The sequence below is a fragment of the Capricornis sumatraensis genome, chromosome 6 (assembly GCF_032405125.1).
Source record: "Capricornis sumatraensis isolate serow.1 chromosome 6, serow.2, whole genome shotgun sequence".
Lineage (NCBI taxonomy): Eukaryota > Metazoa > Chordata > Mammalia > Artiodactyla > Bovidae > Capricornis > Capricornis sumatraensis.
In genome coordinates, this window is record NC_091074.1 from 33,881,257 (window position 1) to 33,893,472 (window position 12,216).

At 40.0% G+C, this 12,216-nt stretch overlaps 1 protein-coding gene across 1 annotated transcript in view; it reads right to left on the minus strand.

The window, feature by feature from the left end:
* Positions 1-12,216, minus strand: part of ADAMTSL1 (ADAMTS like 1) — a 444,282-nt gene that overhangs the window by 226,795 nt on the left and 205,271 nt on the right. Inside the window, exon 14 of the mRNA XM_068973576.1 lies at positions 6,316-6,617. Coding sequence (XP_068829677.1) covers positions 6,316-6,617 — 302 coding nt within the window. The remainder of the gene's footprint in view (positions 1-6,315; positions 6,618-12,216) is intronic.

Here is a 12,216-nt window from a genome sequence, read left to right on the forward strand (position 1 = left end):
ATAGGAAAAATTCATAGAGTGTACATTATTAGCCAAGTATTGAGGCAAGAAGTTTGACATGCCCCATTCATACCTCTCAATAACTCCACAAGACTCTATCCCCATTTTGCAGATAAGGAAACTGAGGCTTAGAAGGGTGAAAAGACTTGCTAAGCTTACAGTTGATAGATAATGAAGTGGCACTGGTTGTGCTTTAGTACTGGAGCTTTAATGACTGAAAACATTGACATTTAAAAATACTATGAGGCTGTTATAGCTGCTGGAGATCTTCAGGAATAACCTAGACATTTCTCTGGAATCATTTCAGCAGAATTCAGTTGAAAGAAGAGAAACAGGACATTCTTGATAATTTTCTGTTAGTCATTTATAGCCATATATGTGTGTGTGTGTGCATAAGCATATATATATACATCTATTTATATATTCAGATAAAGATATCTGTTGTTAAACATTTGTATATAGTTATGGCAGAGTATGTGACAACCCATAAAATTAGTTTTATATATAAATACACATATACTTTCTTTTTAAAGTTTTCTGCATTGCTTCATTAGGTAGTACCTAAATATAGTACAACTGACCTATCACTTATCAGGCCTGTTACTCTCTTCCTCCTGTCTATCCTATGTTCCCCCAAGAAGTTATCACTCTGATCACAGGCACATGCTGCCCGAGGTGATGTTACACTGACTTAGAAAGGTCACTCACCAAGACCATCATTTAAAAAGTGACATTTTAAAGTCAGAATCAGAACTGCCTTTTTTTTTCATTAAGTCTGACAAATCAAACATTAAAAAAACTGTCATAGTATTTACCCTAGCTGTGAATGTCAGTTTTTTCTAAGCCATTTTATGAGCTTTAAACATTTAATTTAAATATATCACAGCCAGTTCAGAGTGGAGCACTGGAGATTTATGCTAGACATTAAAGATATTCCATCATATTCTGGAATGCTGACTCCAGGGTGTTCTGCTGGTTGCAGCTGGGATGAGCCCCTTGAAATTCATGGTATGATAATATAGCTAAACATTTCATGAGAAATTATTGGTATCATTGTTGATACTTCCCACTGGAATAGTCTGGCATTATTAAGATTGTGACGACAAGGTGTGGACACGGAGAACTACTCTACACAGAATCTAGAGCTGTGATTCTGTTCGGAATTAAGGTTTCAGTTCATCTGCCGACCTGGTAGTATTTCAGAGATTCGAAATGTTGCTCTAAAATAAAAGATATTTGGGCTTTAGTCAGCTATCGAAAAGCTCTTGAATTTGAGTTAATAGTACCTGAAGGAGGAAGTGATTATACAGCTTTTGTCTCCTGCCTCATATGAAAGGGCTTGCTTTGGGGGAAGGGTCATGTGTGGAGGGGTATATTAAGTGATGTGACCCGTTTCTCCTTTGTGAAGCCTGGTTTGTAGAACTGAGGTCCTTCCAAGTCTGCATGGAATGGGGTTGCAAGGGTTAAAGTCTACACAGGAAATCTTCTGAGACACAGGGAACATGGTTACACGACTCCACTGAATAATCCTAACTCAGGTTAAAAACCACCTTTGGGGTAATTAATTGCTGAGATTAAGAAGCATTCCAGAGTTACTACCTTCTTCTAGAAGGATGGCCTCATGATGGTTCAGGGGTCTGTTGTCATAGCATTCCTGGGTGGGGCCTGGGGTGGTAGAGCCTAAGGGCAGAGCTCTGTGTAATGAAGGAGGATCTGGGACCAGCCCTGTGGTCAACACAAGACATTTTTGTGGCATGAACAAATGAGATGCCTAAAGGGCAGGGTATTCCAAAGCACAGTGTGCAATTTGGGCCAAGGTGGTGGGAATGCGGGCCTGGAGGAAGTGTGAGAGAGCAGCCTGGGGATGGCGGTGTGGGAAGGTGAAGAGGGAAGATGTCTGAAGACTTCACCTGAGCTCACAGTATACTTGGCTCAGGGCAGTCAGGCTGGCTTGAGAAAAGTTAACTCATCAAGTGTGTACTCTTTTCCAATGGGATAACTTACTCGCCCAGAAGGACACTGTAAACCAACAAAGAACACACTTACCTAAGATCCTTTCTGATTCTGAGTTTTCTTTCTTGACAGAGCAAAAGGAGAGGATTGATAAGGAAAAGGGAGCAAGAGGGCAAGGATTTCACCTTTTAATATTAATACTTGCTGATGTCAGCTCCAAGTCTTCCCTCAGCTAGACTTTAATATCAATTTTACCATTTAAGAGATCAACAATAAAGCTGTTCAGGTTCAGATCTGCTCTCCTTGACTACACCTATCCATTCACATATGGGAAATTAAAATATAACCAGAAGATGATAGTGGGACCCAGGACACAGGTCTGAACAGATTAGGCTCACTTTCCATCTTCCAGAAAATGGAGTTTTCATTGTTTATATCTCCTAAAATAGCATAATTGCTACCTAATATTTGATGAGAACTCAGGGAAATGCAGCCACCAGCTACAGCCTAAATTACTAACAGGTTCCTTCTGGTCACTACTTCTGCTGGGTGAAAGGTAACTTCTGTGTCTATCCAATTTCATCTTTTGAGATGGCAAAAACAATAAAATTTGTATAACCTCAAATTGATTTAAAATCTGTTAATCCTGCACATTTTTGATTGGCTTCAGTGGAATGATTAAAAATATCTTCAGCCTTGTGGGTTATATTTTGGTGTAGTTCAAAGGTGACAATGGTGATTGCTGCCATGAAATTAAAAGATGCTTACTCCTTAGAAGGAAAGTGATGACCAACCTAGATAGCATATTCAAAAGCAGAGACATTATTTTGCCAACAAAGGTCTGTCTAGTCAAGGCTATGGCTTTTCCAGTGGTCATGTATGGATATGAGAGTTGGACTGTGAAGAAAGCTGAGGGCCAAAGAATTGATGCTTTTGAACTGTGGTGTTGGAGAAGACTCTTGAGAGTCCCTTGGATTGCAAGGAGATCCAACCAATCCATTCGAGGGAGATCAGCCCTGGGATTTCTTTGGAAGGAATGATGCTAAAGCTGAAACTCCAGTACTTTGGCCACCTCATGCGAAGAGCTGACTCTTTGGAAAAGATTCTGATGCTGGGAGGGATTGGGGGCAGGAGGAGAAGGGGACGACAGAGGATGATATGGGTGGATGGCATCACTGACTCGATGGACGTGAGTCTGAGTGAATTCCAGGAGTTGGTGATGGACAGGGAGGCCTGGCATGCTGCAATTCATGGGGTCGCAAAGAGTTGGACACGACTGAGTGACTGAACTGAACTGAATGGTGAGAATACCATAAAATGTTACTGCCAAACAATGGCTTCACAATATACATGTCCTATACCCGGAAAAAACCTAGATTGTCCATTGACAGATGAATGGATAAAGAAGTTGTAGTACATGTATACAATGGAATATTACTCAGCCATAAGCAGGAACACATTTGAGTCGATTCTAATGAGGTAGATGAACCTAGAGCCTATTAGAGAGTGAAGTAAATCAGAAAGAGAAAAATATCATATGTTACCACATACATATGGAATCTAGAAAGATGGTGCTGATGAACCTATCTGCAGGGCGGCAGTGGAGATGCAGACAGAGAACAGACTTGTAGACACAGTGGGGAAGGAGAGGGTGGGACAAATGGAGAGAGCAGCCTGGAAACATATCCACTACCACATGGAAAACAGATAGCCAGTGGGAATTTGCTGTATGACTTTAGGAGCTCAGACTGGTGCTCTGTGACCTAGAGGGGTGGGATGGGTGGGGGGCAGGTTCAAGAGGGAGGGGACATATGTATACATATGGCTGATTCATATTGATGTATGGCAGAAACCAACACAATATTATAAAGTAATTATCCTCCAATTAAAAATAAATTAAAAAAATTGTAATATACATGTCTTGTATACTGAAATAATTTTTTAGTGTGTTTGGGCATCATATGGATCATATGACCCATGCATAGTTTCATCACTTTGGCATTCTCAACTTTTAACATTTTAGGCATAGATATATTACCTTGGCACAGTGACACAGCTATAAGTAAGCATGTACAGTTGTTGACAGTTAAAGACCTAAGACATTTCAGGAACTTTCCCTGCCTTGGATATAAATGATGTACACTTTATGTTATACAAATATCTCCTCAGATCCTATAAGCATAGATCAATTGTATATGAAGCATACAAAATATTATTTCCAAATCAATATATTCTGAAAACATTTTAAATGAAAAACAGTTCACATACTCTCAATTATTTGAATTTTATGCCCCTGGTTAGCAGAATGGTTAGAATCGTAAAGACAAAGGTATCTGGTTATTTACATATTCCACTAACGCATCATTTTCCCCATCTGCTCATAAAGTTCCACTTGGCTTAGAGAATCATAATGAGGGCAGAAACAATTTTTTTCAAGGCACATTTGTTTCAGACAAAAGATCATGATCGTTCAATTCAGATGATCATGGAAACTGGAGATAAACACACACCATCCGAAATCCTGAGTAGTTCCCTATATTGCAATGAAGCAACTGCAGCCACTGGCTATGTCCTTTCCATCTGACTTTTTAACTTGCCTGGGCCCAGAGATCATCAGAGCTTACTCAACATTTCTCCCTCATTAAACATGGGAGAAAAGATGTCCTCATTGTGAGTGGTGGGCGCCCCCAGCAACATGGATGAGTAGTTCCAAGAAACTGTCTTCCAGAATCAGATGGAAAATTTTAGGTTTTAAAATAACAGACTCTGCATGAAAACACTTAAGAACTCCACGGTCTGAAATTGGAAGACTTAGAAACAAACGAGAACCCCAAGGATAAGACTATTAAATGCTTACAAAGTGACCTGATGGAGAAAATTGATTCTCTGCTTGTACTTGTTCCACTATCCGTTCCTTTTCAACTACACATGAACAATTTGGGCACACGTATTTTTACATTCCCAGTAATGACAAAAGATGCTTTTATAAAAGTGTTTCCAAGATGTCATGGTTTAGAAGCCAGTTTGGGAAATCATTTTAATATAGATATTTTTATATCAGTTAAGAAAGAAACTTTGCTGGGAATATAGATCCTTAATGTGACAAGAGGGGTTATTGATAGCTAGGGAGGGAGATTTGATGGGAAATCAGCCAGCCTTTCCTTGCCTATCAAAATCTCTCTTGGGAGTGTATATGGGAGTTAGTAGCCATATGGTGGTGGTTTAGTAGTTAAGTTGTGCCCGACATTTTGTGACCCCATGGACTGTAGCCTGCCAGGCTCCTCTATCGATGGGATTTTCTGGGCAAGAATACTAGAGTGGGCAGGCATTTTCTTCTCCAGAGGATCTTCCTGACCCAGGGTTGAACCAGAACCTCCTGCATTGCAGGAGGATTCTTTACCAATTGAGCCACCAGGGAAACCCAGTGACCATATTTCCATTACTGTATTTTCTACAGTAGTACAAAAGATCATAATCTTAAAGAATTAATTATTGACTTAAATACCTTCTTCTCCCACTATGGTTTTAATCACTAACATCTGAAATAGAAAAATGACTGAATCTGTTATCACCATGGACTAAACCTAAGAGAACCAGATTAATATACATGGAAACATTGAACACTATTTAAATAATATTCACTCAGTGATAAAGCTTCAGGAACTCTCTAAGTGTTTGAAGAAGTGAGGTATGATGCAAGGACCCTAGACAGAGAAATAAAGAGCAGGACTAGTCCCAAATATCACTGACTAGATGTGTGATATTGAAAAAATCACTCAGCTCTCTGTATCTCAGTTTTCATATCGATAAAATGGCAGTGGGATCAGGCTTTAATCTTTAAACTCTTTTCCAGTTCCAGGTAACCTCAGTGTTAACTGTCATTATACATCCTTTCCCTTTGTCAACAGATATTACTCTGGCGACCAGCTGAGAAAGTCAGAGGTGGCGTACTCAGTCCTTGGGAACAACAGACGGTTTTGTCGTCTTTGATCTGGGTTCATACCACATGCACTGAGGCAAGGGCATAGACAAATAAAACTGAATGTCAAGAGCATTGCCAGGCCCATGTCAACAGTGTTTCTCAGTCAGATACACTGAGATATAGTGCAAAATATCAGAATGACAAGTAAAAGTAAAAGCATTACTTGTGTTAGCTACTCATAGCTGACAGTCTAAGAGAGACAGGCCTAGAGAGAAATACATCTGTGTTTCATTCAGTCTGCTTTAGGTTTAGAACGGTTTCCTCCCCCTCCTTAGCCTTCTTGGACTAGAGACAATCACGGGACACAGCTGCCCTCAGAGAGAGACGCTACAGTGAAAGGCAAGAGGGTGGCAATGATCTGAGGCCTAGCCCCTTCTTACCTCCTCCACAGGACTCGGAGCACTTGGTGAAGCCCTCATACTCCCAGTCGTAGAGCTGGTCAAAGTCCTGCAGGCCACCCAAGAGGCCATCTGTCTCTTCCAGGTTAAGTTCGGGAGTCTCCCCGTGGCATGGTCCTGCGTAACAGGGGCGCTGGGACGCTGGCTTGGGTCCTTCACATTCGTCAACGGGCAGGTCGGCCACGGACTGAGAGAAAGACAGGAGCACCTGGCACCTGACTATTCGCACCTGGGTCCCCACACCACAGGTGACCGTGCAGGCCGACCAGGCCTCTGGGATGAACCTGCAGTCCGCAAGCAAACAAGAGGACAGGATGAGAAGCCCCAAGCAGGAGACCGCAGGCACCGGGAGGGGCCACATCCCACCTGCCACTGGGGCCCAGGGCCGTCTCAGGATGTGCTCAGGGCTCTGCCACCCTGTCCTGTCCTGTGCTGGGTGCTTCAGTGCAGCCCATGAGCTCATCTGCCAGTCTCTGGATTGGTTTCTTCGTGCGTGTCACATGAACCCCCAGCTGGAAGATATTCCAGCCACAGACCACCTGCTTTCTCCCAGCTTTGCACCCACAGTGATGGCTCTTCAGAGCAGGGAACTGATTTCTTCTCTCTTGATCTAAATTCCAGCCCTTGTGCCTCCTGCGAGATGTTGGCTATTCTTAAGCAGACTAATACTGATACTAAAAACTATAACAAAGTAAGCCCTTAGAGATATTTAAGGAAGTATATATATATATTTTGTTTTAGTCTGGATTTCAGATTCTGTAACTTTCTTTGCTTTTTTGCTCAATGTGCTTCCCAAGATTTATTTATATATAGAAAGAGAAAGAGGGTTTATTTTTTCTTTTTTTTTTTAAGTTTCCAAGAATGGAGCAAAGCCTTGTTCCTCACACATTCTTTGAATTAGCCTGGCCTGCGATTCTTTTTATATCTGAGAGAAAAGCCTTGCTACAAATTTAAATCCACAGGCATGTCACTGTAAACTAGGGGTTTTGCATCCATACATGTTTGTTCGACAGCCTCCAGTCCCTCTCCACCAAGTGAAGTCATATTAATGAGAACTTCCCTGAGTTTCTCAAGAATGTAGGACAATATCAAAAAAAAAAAAAAAAAGACTGTTTTCCTCCAACTAATCAACAATTGCCATATCTTCAATGACCTTGAGGAGTATCCAGGGAAAAAAAGCCCTGAGGGCACCACTAACATTTTCACAAAGTTAGTATAATAATCTGGAGAAAGGACTTTGGAATAAAAATCTTAAAAATTTTTTTTTTTTTTCTATGATCCAACTGCTTTTGCACTGGGAGTCGTGCTGAGGAGGCATGCAAACCTGGCTCTTTAACCCTGATTTTGGCAGAAAAGGAAAGACGTGATAAGAAGGTTATAGCATTAAGTCCCAGCAAGTGAAAATAGTTCCCATCTAGTTTAGGGAAGCTGAAATTCTAAAAGGAAATTGATCCAAGTTTTCAAACTGGAAGAAGCAAAACAAAGTTGTGGCCTGAACCTGGGCTGTGTCCTGAGCAGGGAGACTGGAACAGAGACCCAGAGCCATGGTGTCTGAGGCCGGGAGGGGTCCCCTGACGAAGGATTTGACACTCGCTACCTTTGAAGAGCCACCCCCAAGAGGAGGATGAGGGTCATACACAATCGTGTCAGGAAGGTGGATTAAGGAGGAAGCACCACCCCGAATCATTCCCAAGAAATTCTCATCACAGGGTAGCCTCCCTCTTTTGTTTTTTAATTCCTGACTCCATCTTCTGGCACCTCGGGACGTGGTAGGGGAAAACACACCCAATAAGATTAAAATCTCTTTCTCTCTTTAAATAATGCTACCTGTAGCCATCTTTTAGGAATATAAAACCAAACTCTGCAATCAAAATAGTTTTAACCTTCTTATTATACATTCACATCTGTCTGCCTGAGTCCTGGGACAAAAATCATAACAAAATATACAAGCACTGATTTTTACAACCCAGGTATAGACAGAAAGGAAAATCTACACCATGCTGCTGCTACTGCTAAGTCGCTTCAGTCGTGTCCGACTCTGTGCGACCCCATAGACGGCAGCCCACCAGGCTCCCCCGTCCCTGGGATTCTCCAGGCAAGAACACTGGAGTGGGTTGCCATTTCCTTCTCCAATGCATGAAACTGAAAAGTATATAAGAGAAACTCAAAAGCAAGTGATAAGTCTTTAAACTCTGACAACAGTGAATACTGCTTCTTTAATAATGTGGTCCTGAATTTTGTTTTCAAATAAAAAAGATGACAAGATCTCAGAAAGAATAGTACCCTATTAGCTTTTCCTATCTAGTAAGGATTATTACTCTGTCGGCTATAATAGCCCTTTCAGTGACCATTACAAAAGACTAAGAATCAGATAGATTTTTTGGTAAAGAGCCAGATAGGGAAGATTTTAGATTCTGTGGGCTATGTGTATGGGTCTTTGTTGTTGCAAAACTTAACTCTGTGAAAGCAGCCACAGGCAATACTAAACAAAATGAGTGTGGCTGTGTTCCAATAAAACTTTATTTATAAAAACTGGGGTGGGGAATGGGAAGGGAGATGGAAAGGTCTAAATTTTGGCCTATTGGGTTGTAGACTTCCAACTCCTTCTATAGAACATTTAGTGGACATGTCAAGCACACCGAGATTCATCAGTTCCCTCAAAACTTATTTGAGGCATCTGTCTCCATCTTTTCCCACATATATAAACTTATGAGAATGACAAGTAGCTAAATTGATTTATATTTTACCTCCTAGATTAAAAGTGAGTCCCGGATGAAATCTAGAATGGAAAGGATGCCCAAATGAAACCCTCAGCTCTCCCTGCCTACAACATGAATCACTTTCCATTTGTTCTCTCTCCAGGACTGGGAAGATACACCAAAATCACAGAAAGTAGAAAGAGATGCCACTGCTCCATGGATTCATTGCCACGATAGAGACTTATTTATTTTAAAGCAGCATCTAAATGAAAAAAGAATCATGTGTGTTGTGGGTATGTGTACATTTTTGACTATTTGGATACTTAGGGTTAATCTACTTTATGTCTCCCAAGTGAGAACCTTATCAAGTGTCAGACAGCCTTATTGGCATATCTCCCAACCCACTATCCTTAGGTCTTCATCAAATTCACACCAATTAAGAACAATTTGGTCTTTAAGTGGTGCTGTCTTTTGGCACTCAGTTTAATTTCTCTAGTGCATACGCTGGATGATATAATATTCTCTCTCACTGAAGGCAAGAGATTGTATTTCAAAAGAAAAATATCTAATAGTGCAAATGGCCAAATGAATAATAACTGTTTTTCATATGAAACCTTCCCCCACATCCCTGGATCTCCCAACTCTGTATTTACTATCTTGAGCTTTCTGGCCACAAGTGGGAGGAACAAAGGTCAGGGAGAGGGCAGTCAAATGAGCCTGGAGGTTTAACAGAAACGTTTAGAAGTTGAGTAGTTCTTGCTGAGTTAGAACCTTTAAAGTGTGACCTTTAAAATGGAGTCAATGTCCTTTAAAAAAAAACCTGCATGTTATTAAAATAAGTAAATTCATATTAAAAATTAAAAAAATCTGCATGTTAATTGTCTTGATGTACACATGGACAATGTATTATTGAAGTTTAATTTAGGCAACTTAACTATTCTTTTGGTTAGCAGCACGATTGCCAGAAGAATGAGGGATGGCTTGGATAAGTGAGTTCTTTGAATGGTGGGCTTGAGCTTCAGAAATGATTGATATGATTCTGCATTTAGTTTTCCCATCCTCAGGATAAAACAAACAAATGAACAGAACCTTGGCAAATAAATAATTTATGCTTCTTCTGTTTGCAAGCTTCATTGTTCATTTCACTACCAAAAGGCTTATTCTTTAATTAGAGGTGTAACCACAGTCCCTATAACAAAATAGATGAGTGATAATCAAATTCACTTGTGAAATCCCAAAGCAGTTTAGTTTATTAGTGGCTATTATGGAGTCAGAAGCATGGACTGAAATAATAAAAACTATCACTTTATTTATACGTTGCTACAGGGAAACAATTCACTCTTAGTCTCATGTCACTTCAGGTATTAACCACTAAGCTCTAGTTTTACACACATAGTCTGATATTCAGCTTTTCTCCTCTTCCTTTTCTCTCTCCTCCTTTCACATGTGTTGTCTAAAAAATCATTGGGATTATTCAAAATATGAGTAGCACAATATAGTAGCTCTGTAGAGTTATTTTGATGCTGTTATGAGCCTCAGCTCATTCTCTAGTTTCAAAATACAACGAAACTTGAAGGAAATCACATTACAGATATTTGATTTTAGTTTAGTTTTCAATCTTATAACATTTGAATTATAAGTTGATAGAGGCTGTATATTTCTTTTTATTCTTTCTTTGATGGTTTTAGGGTGAGGGGTGAGGAGGGAATAAACTTAATAGTGTAGGAAAAAATTGTAACAACTTTAAAACAGACCCTAAATATTACTGGATATTCTGTTCAGTGCATTCTTTCTGATTATTGCAAAATTTTAAAATCTCTGAGATTTAAAATAACCATGAGTTATTTTTATTCCTCTATAAATTGTAGAAAATTGATCATGAAAATGATTCAGGCTCATAGAAATGAGGATTAACTGTGTCTGTGAGTCAAGTCGCTCAGTCGTATCCGACTCTGTGCGACCCCATGGACAGTAGCCAACCAGGCTCCTCTGTCCATGGGATTTTCCAGGCAAGAATACTGGAATGGGTTGCTATTTCCTTCTCCAGGGGATCTTGCCAACCCAGGGATCGAACCTGGCTCTCCCGCATTGTAGGGAGACACTTTACCATCTAGTGGATTGTGTCTAGTGGAATGTAATTGGTTGTCCTGTAGATAGACCCATTTTGCATCCACTTGTAAATTCATTTCAGCATTCTTATTTGCCTGAATATGTTTGGCTCTTTTAAATTTCCTTTGAACTGGTTGTAACATCTTCCTGCTGCTGCTAAGTCACCCCAGTCGTGTCTGACTCCATGCGACCCCATAGATGGCAGCCCACCAGGCTCCCCCATTCCTGGGATTCTCCAGGCAAGAACACTGGAGTAGGTTGCCATTTCCTTCTCCAATGCATGAAAGTGAAAAGTGAAAGTGAATTCGCTCAGTCGTGTCCCACTCTGAGCGACCCCATGGACTGCAGCCCACCAGGCTCCTCCGTCCATGGGATTTTTCAGGCAAGAGTACTGGAGTGGGGTGCCATTTTCTTCTCCGAACATCTTCCTAGTTTCTTCATTAATTAATGAAGTCAATGCAATCTTTGACAGATATTTATTTCATATTTGCATGAGATTCATGATTATTCCCATTCTAAAATCTTCTCATTTAACAGTGACCACAGAGGGATCTGGAGAAAAGTACATTGGAAAAATAAAATATTGTATAAGTAATTCTATGCCAAATTAACCAGAAAGTCTTTTACATAAATATGTCATTTGGGGACCAAAAAATCATTATATGTTATTGGTAAAAATGATATTTTGTATTACTTCATCTTATTTTTAACTCAATCTTTTTCTCTTCTTTTTTTTTAGTCTTAAAAGAGTTGGTTCTTCTGATTTTGGACAATCTTTGAGACAGTAAAATCTTTAGGAAATGGTACAGTTACCTAAAATCTAGCTGGGCATTTGGATCTATGCATGAGCCATTTGGATCTATAAGAAAAACACATTGCTGCTGGGTGGGAAAGAAAGTTAGAAAGGGAAATAGAAACACATTCTTTCATCTACTTAATTATTTATTCAATGTCTCTATGAAATTAAAAGTTTTTTTTTAAATAAAAAACCTTCAAACTAGTAAACAAATAAAATGTGGGAATGCTACAAACGGAAGGCAATTCTTTAACTGTATCACTTTAGGAGTTTTAGAAT